The following is an 18,828-nucleotide window of genomic DNA, read 5'->3' on the forward strand; positions in this document are numbered from 1 at the left end:
AAAGGGTTGGGGTGAAGTAGTAAGAAAAAAAATTAGCATTTCTGTTCTGGAATGAAAAGTACTGTTGGTGTACCATACTAAATATGGATGTTTATCTGTATCATTATATATTTGATAAATTAAAATTTATTCTATCCCGAATTTCATAATTGGATCTAAGTTATTTTGTCATATTTATTACCAGGAAGAATTAACACAAATTTGCTAATTTATGATTCTGTTCTTATAGTTTTCAACATATGATTTCATCCCATCTGCAAAATTAAAGCCTTCTCAAGGAATGCCAGTCAATGATGATTTATGTTTTAGCAGAAAAAGAGTATCAAGAAACTTATTTCAGAATAGTCGGGATTTTAACCCAGATTCTCTTCCTTTATGTGCTGCTGGTAAGTACAAGTTGCTGATGATGGTCATGTTGAGCTAAGAGACTTCTCTTAACTTCATAGTGCATTCAGTGACTCATAGGACTTTAGTAGGCAGTTCAGATTCAGTGTTATTTATTGAAGAACTGATAAGAGTGGACACTTAGACATTATTATCTCATAAAACCCTGGAGGGTTTCTCATTGAAATTGTTAAGTATTAATATAGGGCAATATTTGCTTAATACATCACCCATATTTATTAAGGTGCTTTTCTAAGTCCTGGAGGTCTGCCTAATAGAGCTTGCATTCTACTTAGGAACGAGAACAGACATTAAATAAATACAAGATGTAGTAAGTTAGCTGGTGATAAATGCTATGAAGGAAAACAAAGCAGAAGAAGGCCATATTCAGGAAAGAATATTTGAAGCAAACCACTATATATCAGAAGAAGAGAATAAATAGTTTCAGGAAGAGGGGACAGTCAGCACAGAGTAACTAAGAGAGAAGTGTATGGGGAACATGTTTGAGAAATACCAAAGAGACCAGTATGTCTGGAATGAAATAAGAAAGGGGAAAATAAGTAGAAAATTAAAGACATAATAGGGGTCCTTACTTAAGGGCTAGTGGGCTTATAAGTGAACTTTACTTTTTACTCTGAATGAGGAGCATTTTGAAGAAAGAATTGACATCACTTACCTTGTTTCCAGGCTTGTTTTGGATTTTATTTTTAAAATAGATGAAAGGAAAGTGTATTAGTCTGTTTTCACACTGCCATAAAGACATACCTGAGACTGGGTAATTTATGAAGAAAAGAGGTTTAATTGGCTCGTGGTCCTATGGGCTGTACAGTCTTCTGTTTCTGGGGAAACCTCAAGAAATTTACAATCATGGCGTAAGGCGAAGGGGAAACAAGCACATCTTACATGGTGGGAACAAGAGGAAGAGAGTGAAGAGGAAGTACGACACACTTTTAACGACCAGATCTTGTGAGAACTCTGTCATGAGAACAGCTCCAAAAGGAGAAATCTGCCACATGATCCAGTCACCTCCCACCAGGCCCCACCTACCTGCAACATTGGGGATTACCAATTCAACATGAGATTTGGGTGGGGACACAAAGCCAAACTGTATCAGAGAGCAAGGTCAAAAACAGAAAGACTGATTAAGAATCTGTTATAGTAATCGTGGCTAGAGTTGATGGAGGCTTTAACCAGGATAGCAAGAATGTGGTAAGAAGTGATTGGATTCTGGCGTGGTGCGGTGGCTCACGCCTGTAATCCCAGCACTTTGGGGGCCCAACGCAGGCAGATCACGCAGTCAAGAGACCGAGACCATCCTTGCCAACATGGTGAAACCCCGTCTCTACTAAAAATACAAAAATTAGCTGGATGTGTTGGTGCATGCCTGTAATCCTAGCTACTCGAGAGGCTGAGGCAGGAGAATCTCTTCAACCCGGGAGGCAGAGGTTGCAGTGAGTCAAGATTGCACCACTGCACTCCAGCCTGGCAACAGAGCGAGACTCCATCTCAAAAAAAAAAAAAAAAAAAAAAAAAAAAAGGTGATTGGATTCTATGTCAGAGATAAAGTTGATAAGTTGATATAGTTTGCTGGTAGATTGGGTATAGAATGTGAGAAAGAAGTGTCAATAATGCTGTAAGGATTTTTGGCCAGAGCAACTGAGAACATGGACTAAGTGTTACAAAAGTAAATACTTAGATGAACTTTAGAGGAAATGCTCATTGTCATTGACCATAACATTTAGAAGAAAAAGGAGAGCATAGGAAGAAACTGCCTTTGTGGATATTCTTCAACATACCCATCTTTATAAATGACCATATCATTTAGAAAGAGGTTGAGGCCAGGCGCTGTGCCTCATGCTGAGATCACACCACTACACTCCAGGCTGGGCTACAACAGTGAAACTCCGTCTCAAAAAAAAAAAAAAAAAAAAGGAAAAGGTTGAGGAGGTTGAGCTTGAGTTCTAAATGATTGTTTAGGATTTCAAGATATAGCACCCAGGTAATTAGAAAAATTGTAGTGTGTTGACAAAGTGATACCTATTAGAAGGGAAAATGGTTTCAAAGGTAAAGATTTGACTATGTTATAGATGTTAAAATGTATTTAACATCTAAATGATAACAGTTTTCAAAATTTGTTGGGTTTGAGTTCAGATATATTATTCAGTAAACATTGTTCCCTAGAAGAATTTATAGACCTTTGAGCAGTGAAATTCTATAGTATTTTCATACAAAAATGAAGTGGCATAATGACTGCATAGTTTAATTTATTTTATTGTTTAATAGAAAAGGAGAAATGCAAGAATATGTCCAGTTATGTTTGTAGCAGTTTTGATTTTGATTTTGATTTCTCTGTACCATTGAAAAGCTCGTTTCCTAATTGTACAGATTTTAAACAACTGGAAAATAAGACAATATGTAAGCTAATGCTTGATTGGATGATACGAATTACAAATAACGTAAGGATTCAAGAAAGGCAAACATAGGTATTGAAGTGGTTTCAGAAAACTGCAGGAAAGAGATTGAGCTTGACTTTAAAGGAGGGAGAGGCTGGGCGCTGTGGCTCACGCCTGTAATCCCAGCACTTTGGGAGGCCAAGGCAGCCAGATCACCTGAGATCAGGAGTTCAAGACCAGCCTTAAATAGCTGAGGCAGGAAGATCACCTGAGCTCAGGGAGGTCGAGGCTGCAGTGAGCCAAGTTTGCGCCGCTGCATTCCAGCCTGGGCAATAAGAGTGAGACCCTGTCTTAAAAAAAGGAAAAGAAAACAAAAAGACATCCAGGATATGAAAGATAAAGAGGCTTGATATGATAGGGAGAGAATTTTTTTTTTAATCATACAGTTTCAGAACTACAAAGGATGGGCTCATTTAATAGATGGATAAACTAAACGCCAGAGGAGTCATTACCACCTTTTTTTCTTTAGACTTACTCATCTTCCCAGGAATAACCTTAACCAGACACAGGAGGGGAAACAGGAAACATATCTGGATATGCTTAGAATCTACGTGAATACTGTGAAGTATATTAGAAAAGAAAATAAAAGAGGTTGCAGCAGTTGCAGTGAGCCAAGATCACACCACTGCACAAAAAAAGTAAAGTAGAAAGGAAAAGAGTTTGGTAATAGAGTTTTTTGGGTAATGCGTATACTACAAATACTGGGAAGAAAGAAAGCCAGGTCTGAAGAAACATTCCATGCTGAGAGAAAGAGTGCAGGAAGAAACTGCTTTTGCAGATATTCTTCAACATACCTGTCTTTTCCCTGGTCTTTACTAGTCTGTCTTCTGTCCTTTAACTCCTGCCACTAATCTGATTTTCTAGTATCAAAAGCTTTATCCCTTTCTTGCCTGCCTACCTCACTGTACTTAAACACTTATATTTATTTCCACCTAAATTACACCAACATTTATGAAATAAGATATATTCATGAAATAAAGTTAACTTTTGTTTGTATGTTTTCTCCCCTCCTTTCTTCAAAAGGTACTACTAGGACTCATCAAACAAATCTTTCTGGGAAATGTGCACAACTTGGATTTTCACAAATATGTGGTAAAACTGGCAGTGTGGGTTCTGACTTACAATTCCTAGGGACAACTAGCAGTCATCAAGATAAAGGTATAAGTTCCAAATTTACTTGGAAACAAATGACTTATCAATATTATGTGGGGATTCCAACACTAACTTATATGATATTTTGTGTAATCATACTCATCACAAAAAATAAAAGGATTTTGTTATGTTTTTAATAACTTTTTTCATAATTGTTACCCTAAAGTATTAGTTTTCATAATCTTTATATAAATACAACTGATTAAAATTAGAGTTTAGATACTCATGGTGGAGATGAGTATTGCATTTGCTTTGATATATACATAATAGTGGTACATACTTGTGGGGGACATGTGACATATTGATATACAATGTGTAATGATCAAATTAGGGTATTTAGGATATGCATCACCTGAAACATTTGTCATTTCTTTGTGTTGGGAACATTACAAATCTACTCCTGTGGTTATTTTGAAATACATAATGAAGTATTGTTAACTATAGTCACCTTATTGTGCTATACTGAGCACTAGATCTTATTCCTTCTTATTTTATTTTATTTTATTTATTTATTTATTTATTTTGAGACGGAGTCTTGCTCTGTTGCCCAGGCTGGAGTGTAATGGCAGGATCTCAGCTCACTGCAACCTCCGCCCCCGCCCCCGGGTTTTGAGCAGTTCTCCTGTCTCAGCCTCCTGAGTAGCTGGGACTACAGGTGCATGCCACCATGCCCAGGTAATTTTTGTATTTTTAGTAGAGACGGAGTTTCACCGTATTGATCAAGGTGGTCTCAAACTCCTGACCTCAGGTGATCCACCCACCTCGGCCCCCCAAAGCACTGGGATTATAGGCATGAACCACTGTGCCTGGCCTCTAATTTTATTTTTGTATGCATTAACTACCTTCTCTTTATTACCTACTTCTCACTGCCCTTGCCAGCCTCTGGAAATCGTCATTCTGCTCTCTACCTACATGGGATTAATTTTTTTTCTTTTTTAGCTCCCACATAGAAGTGAGAACATGCAAAATTTGTTCACTTAAGATAATGTCCTCCATTTCTATCTAGGTTGTTGCAAATGGCAGGATTTCATTCTTTATATGGCTCAATAGTACTCCATTGTGTATATGTACAACCTAAGGTTGATTCCATATCTTGGCTATTGTGAATAGTGCTGCAATAAACATGAAAGTGCAATACCTCTTTGATATACTGATTTCCTTCTTTTGATATATGCCCATCAGTGGGATTGCTGGATCATATGGTAGTTGTATTTTTAGTTTTTCGAGGCAGGGTCTCACTCTGTGGCCCAGGCTGGAGTACCATGGCTCACTGCAGCCTCGACCTCCCGGGCTCAAGTGATCCTCCTACCTCAGCCTCCCAAGTAGCTGGGACTACAGGTATGCACTACTATGTCTGGTTAATTTGTAAATTTTTTGCAGAGATGGGGTTCCACTATGTTGCCCAGACTAGTCTTGATCTCCTGGGCACAAGCAATCCTGCCTCAGCCTCCCAGAGTGCTAGGGTTACAGGTACGAGCCACCACACCCAGCACATTTTTAGTGTTTTGAGGAACTTCCTTGCTGTTTTCTATAGTGGCTGTACTAATTTAGCTTCCCACCAGCAGTGTACAAGCATTCCTTTTTGTTTCCATCCTTGCCACCATTTGTTATTTTTTGTCTTTTTGATAAAAGCTATTTAACTGGAGTGACATGATATCTTATTGTGGTTTTGATTTGCACTAGACCTCTACCTTTCACCGTATGCAAAAATCGAATCAAAATGTATTGAAGACTTAAATGTAAGCTGAAGTTATAAAACTGCTAGAAGAAAACGTTAGTGAAATACTTCAGGACATTGGTCTGGGCAAAGATTTCTTGAGTAAGACCTCAAAAGCACAGGTGACCAAAGCAAAAATGAACAAATGGGATCACATTAAGCTAAAAAGCTTCTGCATGGCAAAGAAAACAGTCAACAAAGTGAAGATACAGCTTACAGAATGGGAGAAAATATTTGCAAACGATTCCACTGTTGAGGGATCAATAACCAGAATATATAAGGAACTCAAAAAATTCAATAGCAAAAAACCAAAAATACAATGTGAAAATGGGCAAAAGATCTGAATAGGCATTTCTCAAAGAAGACATACACATGTCTAATAGGTATATGAAAAAAATGCTCAACATCGCTAATCATCAGAAAGATGAGCATTTTAATACCAAGTCATTGAAAATAACATTATCCATTAAAGAGTATTGTGTTAGCAGATGACAATTATTTTCCATAACAGTTTTAAATTTTAAGACAATTTAGAATGTATTATGTCTCTTGTTAGGAACCATAACTTCCTAAAAGCTACCCTTTCAGATAAGACATAAGATACAGAAGAAGAGGAAAGATTGGAGGCCGGTTATCAGTCAGGAATTTGGGGGTTGAAGGTGTTCTTAAATGTCCATGCTAATTAATAGCTTTAACAATTATTAGATAGAGGTAGGATCAAATTAAGTATTTCTTTAGGTATTTTAAATTTTATTGTATGTCCTTTACTAAAATTTTTTTGAGTGATAGGGATATACTTATTTATTTGTTATGAAAAAATAATGATTTGAAATTAGTAGAGAAGATTTCGTGTATTTAGCACTAACATTTTAACTACCCTTTTCTGCACTCACCCCAAAGACCCACATAACTCCTTAAAGTTATCCTTTGTGGTATTATCTACATCACAAAATAATCCATCTTTCTTAATAATGTGGGTATTTCCTAAATTTTGACTCCTGAATATCTTTGGGACTCATAATTGGTATAATCAGAGACAGCTTGCTGTGCCACTTAACCTTTTCCTGTTTAGGCTATCCCTGAATGATTACATTGCCTTTGAGGACTATCCACTCTTAGTGTTTAATCATACTGCATAGTGGCTCTGGTTTTCTATTGGAATAGTTATTAGAGAAGCTGGTATAAAGGGATACCATGTTTTTCTAAACCTAATAGAATTTAACTTAATACTTGGTTATACATTAAAACCACTACCATCTCAATTAATATTCCCCTTGTGATCTTTGAAGGACCTATGGTATGGATGCCAAACAATATAGATGTTTGCATCCCAATTTATATGTTGTAGTGATCCACACCAGGTGTTGGAAATTTTGGTGTATGTTGCATTGCATTGTTTTTATGTATATGCATAATATGATAGGATGTTTGATTTCTTCATAAGAAATATTTTTAAATCTCGGCTGGGTGTGGTGGCTCACGCCTGTAATCCTAGTGCTTTGGGAGTCCAAGGCAGGTGGATCATGAGGTCAGGAGATTGAGACCATCCTGGCTAACATGGTGAAACCCCGTCTCTACTAAAAATTACAAAAAAACTAGCCGGACATGGTGGCGGGCGCCTATCGTCCCAGCTACTCGGGAGGCTGAGGCAGGAGAATGGTGTGAACCTGGGAGGCAGAGCTTGCAGTGAGCTGAGATCGTGCCACTGCACTCCAGCCTGGGCGACAGAGCGAGACTCCATCTCAAAAAAAAAAAGAAAAGAAATATTTTTAAATCTCTAGGAATATATGAGACATTGTCATAAAAGCATCAGAACCTGTTAATAGAGCACTGTAATTGAAATGAGGAAACAAAGTTTTAATTCTATATGTAAATCTGTGACTAAATCTCCTATATCTCTCTACCTAGATAAGATTTTGGTAAAAGTAGAGGTTTTAACCTTGTCAGATATGAATTAAAAATAAAGGATATATAATATATACAGTTGTTTAAGTCCTCAAAAGAATGTTTGCTTTATTAATATACATAAGCTAGGTATTTTGTCACGGAAAACATTTTTAAAAATATTAAAGGAAAATTTAAGGGAACCCCTAAGAGATTACAAATAGACTTTTTATATTCGTTGAAGAATAAAAAGATCAATAAAAGGCAAGGAAGAAGTAATAAAGAAAAAAATAATAAATAGTACAAAATAAGATTGTAGAATTAAAATCAAATGTATGAGTAGTTTCCCTAAGTATAAATTGGCAGAACTTACAACTTAAATGACAGAGGTGATCAGATCTTATTTTTTTAGTTTTTCATTGAAGTGATCTTTTTAAGAGCATTACCTAAAATACATCAAGATAGGTTGAGAGGAAGTAAAGCATGGAAAAGATACACTAGGCAAACTTTCAGAGAAAAGCAAATAGAAACATGTTGATGATAGGGAAAATATGCACACCAAAACTAAAAACATTTTTAGTTCTAAAGAGGATCATTGTAATGAGAAAAAGAATAATTCACTGAACAAGACTTCTGACATGTATGTATATGTATACATATACGTGCATGTATGTATGTAATTGATAAAATTACAAGGAGAAAGTTAATTTATAAATGTTAGTACAATATTTTAATGGGATAAAGAAGTTTTGAATTAGAAGATACAGAATACTTGAATAACACAAATTAAATTAGTCCTTTACCTCATACCATACAAAAATATACATGCCAATTGGGATGAAAACCTGAGTGGGAAAAGCAAAAAGCAAAAAAGCTTTTAACTTTTAGAGCTGTGTATACATAAATAATATATTATCTTTTGTTTTATTACAGTGTATGGTAGCCTCAATTTTGGCAGTCAGACACAGCAAACATTTGGTAGTCAAACAGAGTGTACTTCCACAAACGGTCAAAATCTAAGTCCAGGAGCTTCCATCCTTCCATCCTATCCTGTCTCATCACCTCGAACTAGTCCAAAGCATACATCTCCTCTTATTATATCTCCAAAGAAGTCTCAAGATAATTCTGTTAATTTCTCAAATTCCTGGCCTCTTAAAAGCTTCGAAGGACTATCAAAGCCAAGTCCACAGAAGAAGCTTGTCAGCCAAAAATCGTCTGATCCTACGGGTAGAAATCATGGTAAAAGTCAATACTTTGTTCAAATTTATTTGTGTTTGAATTAGTACTTTGAAGTTAATGCATAGGGCTGTTAGATCTTTAAAAGCTAGTAAACTACATTTTATCTGTCTGAATTTAGTAAATATTTAGGAAAATATTTAATAGTGTGTTAAATAAATCAAATGTATAAAATTCAATTGAAATTCTCATTTCTTACATTGCCACTTCAAAATCCTTTTCGGAACCAGGAAAATAATGATGCTTTTCTTTGTTTGTCTGTTTGTTTGTTTGTAAATAGAGATAGGGTCCTACTATGTTGACCAGGCTGTTCTCAAACTCCTGGTCTCAAGTGATTCTCCCATCCCGTCCTCCCAAAGTGCTGGGATTACAGGCTTGAGCCACTGTGCTGGGCCAGAAAATAATAATGTTTTACAATGAACATGAACAGCATATGTTGTTTGAGAGCCTACTAACAAATTTTAGCTTTACAAATATAAAATGTCATTCATATGCTTATTGCAATTAATGCCTAGTATTCATTTATTCAATATTTATTGACTTTTTATTGTATGTTAAAATTAATTTGAAACTTTTTTTTTTTTTGAGACGGAGTTTCGCTCTTGTTGCCCAGACTGGAGTGCAGTGGTGCGATCTTGGCTCACGGCATCCTCCACCTCCAAGTGATTCTCCTGCCTCAGCCTCTTGAGTAGCTGGGATTACAGGCATGTGCCACCATGCCCGGTTAATTTTGTATTTTTAGTAGAGATGGTGTTTCTCCATGTTGGTGAGGCTGGTCTCGAACTCCCGACCTCAGGTGATCCACCTGCCTCAGCCTCCAAAATGCTGGGATTACAGGCGTGAGCTACTGCACCTGGCTGAAACATTTTTTATTATTTGTTATAAACTAAAATATTCTTTTCTTAACAATAACCCACTCCGAAAATCATGAAATTAGCATATATGAGTTCATTCAGGACAAATTCAATCCTAAAATAAAAAGTCAACTGAGCATAGTGGGTCACGCCTGTAATCCCAGCATTTTGGGAGGCCGAGGTGGTCGGATCCCTTGAGGTCAGGAGTTTGAGACCAGCCTGGCCAGTGTGGTGAAACACCGTCTCTACCAAAAATACAAAAATTAGCTGGGCTGGTGGCACGTGCCTGTAATCCCAGCTACTTGGGAGGCTGAGGCGGGAGAATCGCTTGAATCCGGGAAGTGGAGGTTGCAGTGAGCTGAGATGGCACCACTGCACTCCAGCCTGGGCTACAAGAGTGAGACTCCGTCTCAAAAAAAAATAAATAAATAAAAATAAAAAGTATGTTGGAGGAATCCCCTGCGTCCCACATGATTTTCTTTCCCCAGCCGTTGATGTAAGATGTTTCACCTTTAAACTACCCTACAAGTCCAGTGTTCAATTTATGGCATATTCGGTCAATTTTATTACTTTCTCTTAGCACTATACTTTGATTCTCTTCTATTAATTCCTTTTTGTATTTGTTTATTGTACAAGATCAAATATTGTATCGAAAGCCGAGGCTTTATGCAGCTTGTTCTCCCCAGTGGCCAGCTATAATGTGCTTTTTTCATTTTAAAACGTTGTATTTTAAACACTTGTGACTGTAACTCCCTCTTCTCTAAAATTAAAAAAAGAAAAAGAAAAAGTAAAATATCTATTTTTCATGCAGGAGAAAATTCTCGAGAAAAACCTCCAGTTCAGCTTACACCTGCCTTGGTGAGATCGCCGTCTTGCCGACGAGGTCTAAATGGGACAAAGCCTGTTCCTCCCATACCAAGGGGAATAAGCCTTTTGCCTGATAAAGCTGATTTAAGCACAGTGGGACACAAAAAGAAAGAGCCTGATGATATTTGGAAGTGTGAAAAAGATAGTCTTCCAATTGATCTTTCAGAATTAAATTTCAAGGATAAAGATTTGGATCAAGAAGAGGTTAGAACCAATTATTTTTAATGACTTAAAAATATTTGCAATTTTCTATAATATAGTTGCTATTTAAGGAAAAATCAAGTTCTTTTATCCTATAATATCTTATTTCTAAAAATATGTTCATTATAGAAAATGTGGAAAATACCATGAATTAGTAGGAAGGGAATTTATCATGCCAGTTCCCACTACCAGAATAATTTACTGTTAACACTCTACTGTATTTTCTTCAAGTATTTTTTCTATGCATACATTATTCCTTTTTAAATTAAAAGTATGAATAATAATATAGCAATACACTCATGTACTGACCCTTCCAGTGAACAATTTGTCATATTTGTTTCCTATATTTAAATAAATGAAATATAGCATAGTTCTCTCCCCAGTTCAACATCTCTTCCTTCTTCACCAGAGGCAATCACTATTACCATTTATTTATGTCTTATGTATTTTTGTACTTTTTATATTAATATTATTTTTGTGTATTAATTTACTTACGGTGTATTTATGCCATTGATTTTGGTTTATGATCAGTCTTTTGCAGTTGCAAACAGTGAACTGCAATGAACATATTTGAACCTGTCCTTTGTGCTTCTGTGCAAGCTTACTTATCTTTATGAAATTGAGATCATATTGTACACTCATCTTTGAATCCTAGATCACTTTGTGCTATAAAAATGTTAGCAATATGATAACTGTACGTAATAATTATGTCAGACAAGGAATGTGGTTGCTGTATTACTTTGGTTTCAGAGTACTATTTCCATAGATGCCTCCTTTTTATCATTTCAGTTTGCTTCATGTCAGGTTAAAAAAAAAGTTTTATATTAAATATATAAATGCAAATAATTATGATATTTTATGGTCTTAGTCTGTTTTTAAGGTATAAGCATCAATCATGTAATGATAACTTGCTCAATAAAATAGAGTTAATATTACTGTATATTCATTTTTAAAGTATGTCTTTATGTTAAACACATGTAAAACTAACCTATAAAGTACCAAAGTTGGTTGTTAATGATTTAAAGTAATCACCCCAACTTCTGCTTGTGAAATCTTTCCTTTTTCTTTTTTTCCCCCCAACTCATTTGTATTTTAGTAGTGCTAGGAAGGGAATTCATTTGAAGGGAAGAAACATATAGAAAAGACATTTTCCTACATAACTTATAAATTTCACCTGATCCTACATAATTTTGCTTTGTTTTTATAATAACTTAAAAATAGTTCTTTTTTTAGTGGGTAATTGAAAGGTGAGTTTTTGTTATATAATTATTAGTAAATACAGGAGGATACCATTGCTTTTAGATATTCAACTTTTCACGCTTTTAATAGAGCAGTGGCCCTACTATTGAATCAACTAGTATAGTTGTTGAAAATTACTTATCCTCCCTTATAGTTGCTAATATGACACTTCTTGTTTATTATTTTGAATGGGTCATTGTTTATATTGTTTGGTGTGAGTTGACTTTTGACAAAGGCATAAGTTTTCATGTGCTTAATATGCTTAATAATGTATCAAACACTTTCATTTTCATTAGTTCATTTAATCTTTACAGTAACTCCCTGAGTTAAGAAGCAAGTCAACATCTATTATGTTTTTTGTTTGTGTGTGTGTTTGTTTTTACAGAAGGGTCTCAGTGATGTTATGTGTCTTGCTCAGGGTCGGAAAGTATGTGGTAGGACTAGGATTCAAGCACTGTTCACCTAACTTTATGTTCATTATGTTTTTCACTGTACTACACTGCCCTAAATCCATTAAAGTGTTTTTTTTTGTTGTTGTTGAATTTGCCTTCCAGCTATGAAGACCTAAGAAATTTATGGATGTTTGCTTTAATTGAAAACAGATACTTTCATTAAATGATTAATCTTATGAATCAAATGTAAACAAAACAGTTTATGTATGTTTCTATGTTCCTTAATTTGTTCAAAGTTTTGTTGCTAGCCTTAACATATTTTGCCATAACAATTTGTACTCTGGATTTCCTTTTTTTTTTTTGAAACAGTCTCGCTGTATTGCCTAGACTGGAGTGCAATGGTGCAATCTCGGCTCATTGCAACCTCTGCCTCCCAGGTTCAAGTGATTCTTGTGCCTCAGCCTCACAAATAGCTGAGACAGCAAGTGTCCACCACCATGCCCAGCTGCATTTCTAAAAATATTTGGCTTCAGAAGTTACGTACAGTGATCTGTAATTTTAATACTTGCAAGCTTGATGTAAACGTCAAATTTTTGAAAACTGATTTTCATGAATCACCTCCCAGAGCTAGCTTCTAAGCCACATCAGCACACCAGGTGTACCTCTGTGACATCAACTCTGATATCTACCATCTGATTCAATGATTCATTTATTAAATAATTGAATTAATGCAATATATTTAGTCATTGTGCCCAGTGCTGAAGATACCATGATGAACAATAGCTGAGATTCTTCCCCTCAAGGAGCTTTCAACCCAGTAGGTTGTTTATAAATACCCAAGTGATAAAATCTGTGTATTTATACTATATACATATATATTAGCATTCATCTTGTTTTAGTACAGGATTGGGAAGTGGTTAGCTAGGTATAGCTAATGGAGTTTAAAATTTAAGGATAACTTTTACCAATATAAGGAATTTATGTTATAAAGTTTATTGTTTTCATTTTTTCTTAGATGCATAGCTCTCTTAGGTCCCTTCGTAATAGTGCAGCTAAGAAAAGAGCAAAACTGAGTGGCAGTACTTCAGATCTTGAAAGCCCTGATTCTGCAATGAAGCTCGACTTGACGATGGACTCCCCGTCTCTGTCTTCCTCACCAAACATCAGTTCTTACAGTGAAAGTGGAGTTTACAGCCAAGAATCATTGACTTCTTCTCTGTCTACAACTCCCCAGGGGAAGAGAATAATGTATTTTATTTTTTGACATGATAAATGAATGTTCCTCTGTAATTAGTGATTTAGAGCCCTAATACCATATTTGTAAAAACTTAAAACCATTTATGTTTTAGTTTTTAAAATGTTAAAATATATTTAAAAGACATTGGAAATGTCTACAGATATTACCTTGCTTGGCTTTGGTTTCTGGTGTGAGTGGAAAGAGAACACAACCCCAACTGTAAACGAGAGCACCTAAATTAGTATAAACCCTGTTCCTAAAGCTCTAGTTGTTCTTTCTGTCTGAGATTTATACTAATGCTTTTTGACCTTTAGCTCTTTTCTGGATTATTGACTCTTTTGCCAGTTGATCTATAGCTAATATTACTGCTTTCATTTTAAGCTCAGCACCAGTTTCCTCTAATTTATGAATAAGTTTCACCCAGCCATTATTTTCTTATATCTTATTTCCATTATCTTGTAGAAGCTCAGGACTTCATGCCATAGCTCTCATAGCCTTGTTAGGAGTCTCCCTACAGCAGTAGTGCTGGACTTAAAGTCCTGGCCACCCCACATCAACAGAAAATTATTTTTCAGCATAGCAGTTGGACTAACTTTTTCAGATTACTTCTGTAACCTCTAAGTCTTAAACCTTAACCTCACTTAACTGATAAGTGATCTCAAACTGCTTTCTGGACAGCTCTATGACCCTACTGTAGGATTTTGGGGAATCCCTTCCTCTTTTATTTTGGACAAAAACCTAGTAATAGAATTGATAGGGCATAGAATAGATGTATATTTAACTTTTTAAGTAACTGCTAAAACAGTTTTCCAAAATGATTGTGTGAACTTTACACTCCTACCAGCTATCTGTGAGAGTTACACTTGTTTCACACTCTTGCTAACATTTGGTGGTGTCATTCTTAAATTTTTTTTCCTTTGATTTCATCCTGAACCAGAAGTAAATATTTAAAATTAAAATTAATTTCACTTTAATGAATTGGAACTTCTAAGAAATATAGGTAAATAGAGATTGCATAATCAAAGGAGAGGTAGTGTTCTAAATAGATCATAATGTTTTATTCCAGCAGTTCATAGAATTAAACTGAATTTTTGTGTTCCATTCTTAGAAGTTTGTTTCTGCCCATTATTTTTTCCTATACATTTTTAGCAGCTTGTTTTGTACTTGGAAGTTTTATCTTCCAACAGTTCCTTCGTTGTAATTACCTAGGTAGAATAATATATATATTGACAAAATGAATTTGGAATGACAGCATGGTCTGGTGTTTACATAATGTTATAAGACACAAAATATATTTTTAGCTTTTAGAGCTAAAATCCTTTTATGATCTTCCATGAAGATGAAAATTTATGTTCTATAATCCTACAGTTGCAAGGTTGTATAAATAATTTGAAACCTACTTAAGAAGAAAAGTTCATTTTATATGATTTGGATACATGATGTCCTGTATTTTCTCACTGAGTTATTCTCTTCAGATACTGAATTCTGTCAGAAGGTAGTTCAGCACACCCTCATTTATGGACTGAAATGGCTTTAATGAATTTAAGATTTCCACATTTAAGATTAGTGGCTTTAGAACAATTATTCTTATCCAGCTTGCATACTGCCTTAAGATTCATGGCCAAAGAAAGCCACTACTACCTGATTTAAAGATTTTGTCCTTAGGTGGGTTGGGGAGGAAAAATTGTTGAAAACCACCCTCCTAGAGACTGAAATTTCTTCTTTCATCCAAGTCAACTACACTTAATATAAATGTGGATTCATAGTAATCTATTATAGAGAAATTGCTCTTTCAAAATATTTAACAATGATTTCTCACTAGGTCCACTGACAAATATATTTCTATCCATTTACTGAGAATTGTACTTCTTTGTAAAATCTATTCTTTTTAATATTCATTACTGACTTATTGACATTGTAACACTTACTGATTTAAAACAGTTCCCTTAAACTCAGATTTAACATTCTTCAGTTGGCTTTCTTAATGGAACAAGGCCTATAGGTCTTTATATAATGTCAGGAAAGTACAGGAAAGAATAGTCTAAGCAGAAAGTGGCATTTGCCAAACTTACTCATTGCTGATCTCTTACTTATAATATAGCCAAGTCTCTATTTTTGTGTTATCATATATAAAGATATGTAGTAGTTAGATAATTAAGAATTATTTGATTTGTTATATTTATTTTTATTTTTTTGAGACAAGGTCTCACTGTGTCACTCAGGCTGGAGTGTAGCAGTTCAATCTCAGCTCACTGCAACCCCTGCCTCCTGGGCTCAGGTGATCCTCCCACCTCGGCCTCTGTAGTAGCTGGGACTACAGGTGTGCACCACCATGCCTGGTTAATTTTTTAGTTTTTTTGTAGAGATGGAGTTTTGTGATGGTGCCCAGGCTGGCCTTGAACTTCCTGGGCTCAAGTGATCCTCCTGCCTTGGCCTCCCAAAATGCTAGGATTACAGGCATGAGCCACCACACTTGGCCTTGATTTGGTTTTAGAATGGATTCTTGGATCAGTTTTTTTTTTTTTTTCCTTAGGGATTATACAGTGTAAGTCAGAGTCATTTTCTGTGGCAATCCTCTCATGAGTAATTAAGAATTGGCCATATGTTAAAAAGGTTGGCAGTCCAAAAGGTGAATTAAGAATAGCAAAAAAAAAAAAAAAAAAAAAAAAAAAAAAAAAAATATATATATATATATATATATATACTGTTAGCTATATTTTTTCAAGTGTCATGCTTATTGCTCCCTTATTATCTAAAAGTTCTGTGAGTTAATAAGGAGAATAGACAATATGTGATGTGAGTATTGAACAGCACTAAATCTTAATGTTTATTGAAATTACTTTGTTTCATTGTAGGTCAGACATATTTCCAACATTTGGGTCAAAACCTTGTCCAACAAGACTTTCTTCTGCGAAGAACAAAATTTCTCATATTGCTGAACAAAGCCCCAGTGCAGGTATTCTATGTCTGTTTATAAAAATAATTTATAATTTTCTCCCATTTTGTAGGTTGCGTGTTCACTCTGATGGTAGTTTCTTTTGCTGTGCAGAAGCTCTTTAGTTTAATTAGATCCCATTTGTCAATTTTGACTTTTGTTGCCATTGCTTTTGGTGTTTTAGACATGAAGTCCTTGCCCATGCCTATGTCCTGAATGGTAATGCCTAGGTTTTCTTCTAGGGTTTTTATGGTTTTAGGTCTAACGTTTAAGTCTTTAATCCATCTTGAATTGATTTTTGTATAAGGTGTAAGGAAGGGATCCAGTTTCAGCTTTCTACATATGGCTAGCCAGTTTTCCCAGCACCATTTATTAAATAGGGAATCCTTTCCCCATTTCTTGTTTTTCTCAGGTTTGTCAAAGATCAGATAGTTGTAGATATGTGGCGTTATTTCTGAGGGCTCTACTCTGTTCCATTGATCTATATCTCTGTTTTGGTACCAGTACCATGCTGTTTTTGTTACTGTCGCCTTGTAGTATAGTTTGAAGTCAGGTAGCATGATGCCTCCAGCTTTGTTCTTTTGGCTTAGGATTGACTTGGCGATGCGGGCTCTTTTTTGGTTCCATATAAACTTTTTTTGGTTCCATATGGAACTTTTTGTTTCCATATGAACTTTAAGGTAGTTTTTTCCAATTCTGTGAAGGAAGTCATTTGTAGAAAATTTTCGCAACATACTTATCTGACAAAGGGCTAATATCCAGAATCTACAATGAACTCAAACAAATTTACAAGAAAAAAACAAACAACCCCATCAAAAAGTGGGCGAAGGGTATGAACAGACACTTCTCAAAAGAAGACATTTATGCAGCCAAAAGACACATGAAAAAATGCTCATCATCACTGACCATCAGAGAAATGCAAATCAAAACCACAATGAGATACCATCTCACACCAGTTAGAATGGCAATCATTAAAAAGTCAGGAAACAACAGGTGCTGGAGAGGATGTGGAGAAATAGGAACACTTTTACACTGTTGGTGGGACTGTAAACTGGTTCAGCCATTGTGGAAGTCAGTGTGGCGATTCCTCAGGGATCTAGAACTAGAAATACCATTTGACCCAGCCATCCCATTACTGGCTATATACCCAAAGGACTATAAATCATGCTGCTATAAAGACACATGCACACGTATGTTTATTGTGGCACTATTCACAATAGCAAAGACTTGGAACCAACCCAAATGTCCAACAATGATAGACTGGATTAAGAAAATGTGGCACATATACACCATGGAATACTATGCAGCCATAAAAAATGATGAGTTCATGTCCTTTGTAGGGACATGGATGAAATTGGAAATCATCATTCTCAGTAAACTATCGCAAGAACAAAAAACCAAACACTGCATGTTCTCATTCATAGGTGGGAATTGAGCAATGAGAACACATGGACACTGGAAGGGGAACATCACACTCTTGGGACTGTTTTGGGGTGGGGGTAGGGGGGAGGGATAGCATTAGGAGATATACCAATGCTAAATGGCGAGTTGATGGGTGCAGCACACCAGTATGGCACATGTATACATATGTAACTAACCTGCACATTGTGCACATGTACCCTAAAACTTAAAGTATAATAATAATAATAATATAATAATAATTTATAAAATATGATTTTCAAATGATGTAAAAAATGGTAGCAAGTGCATTTCAGATTTCATGTTGTTGTGGATACGGGTTAAGACTAATCATTTTTTCACTCCTTAAAAGGTCTTTTTGACAAGAATATGGTATTGTTTTGGAAGAAAAAAATATTTATTTACCTGAATCATCGATCTCTTTCAAAGCTCAATTGGCATACCTATGGCTGGCCTATGTAGTTGGTGTGGAGTGTTATTTAGTTGGTGTTGGCTGTCAGAGTTTTGAAAACTCCTCAGATGATTCTAATGTGCAGCATAGTTTGGGAACCACTGGACATCCCGAAAGATAATTTTCTTTAAAAACAATATTTAACTGTTAATAGTAGTTAAATTCATGTGTATCTTGTGTTAAGAATTTTTGTGAACTAACCCGTAAGTCTTTAGTTTTATAACATCACTTCTCAGAAAATAGATTTAGTAATTAGTAGTGAATTAGAAAAAGATTTGCACTATGATCTATTTAGGGTGAGAACTGCATGTGATTCTTCATTATGATTAGTAAAACTACATTGAATTGTGAATAAACTGTAACAAATTGGGATATGATGTTTAGTTTCACATGATCTAATGTAAAAG

General features: G+C 35.4%; 1 protein-coding gene across 6 annotated transcripts in view; it reads left to right on the plus strand.

The window, feature by feature from the left end:
• TOGARAM1 (TOG array regulator of axonemal microtubules 1) overlaps positions 1 to 18,828 on the plus strand; it is a 116,943-nt gene that overhangs the window by 33,402 nt on the left and 64,713 nt on the right. For 4 of the 6 annotated variants that reach the window (XM_054449148.2, XM_054449149.2, XM_063651580.1 and 1 more), the window contains exons 2-7: positions 230 to 386; positions 3,861 to 3,995; positions 8,524 to 8,829; positions 10,492 to 10,751; positions 13,395 to 13,627; positions 16,472 to 16,572. In XM_054449148.2, coding sequence (XP_054305123.2) covers positions 230 to 386; positions 3,861 to 3,995; positions 8,524 to 8,829; positions 10,492 to 10,751; positions 13,395 to 13,627; positions 16,472 to 16,572 — 1,192 coding nt within the window. The remainder of the gene's footprint in view (positions 1 to 229; positions 387 to 3,860; positions 3,996 to 8,523; positions 8,830 to 10,491; positions 10,752 to 13,394; positions 13,628 to 16,471; positions 16,573 to 18,828) is intronic. The other 2 variants (XM_054449150.2, XM_063651579.1) reach the window with 2 other exon arrangements.

The sequence above is a fragment of the Pongo pygmaeus genome, chromosome 15 (assembly GCF_028885625.2).
Source record: "Pongo pygmaeus isolate AG05252 chromosome 15, NHGRI_mPonPyg2-v2.0_pri, whole genome shotgun sequence".
Classification (NCBI taxonomy): domain Eukaryota; kingdom Metazoa; phylum Chordata; class Mammalia; order Primates; family Hominidae; genus Pongo; species Pongo pygmaeus.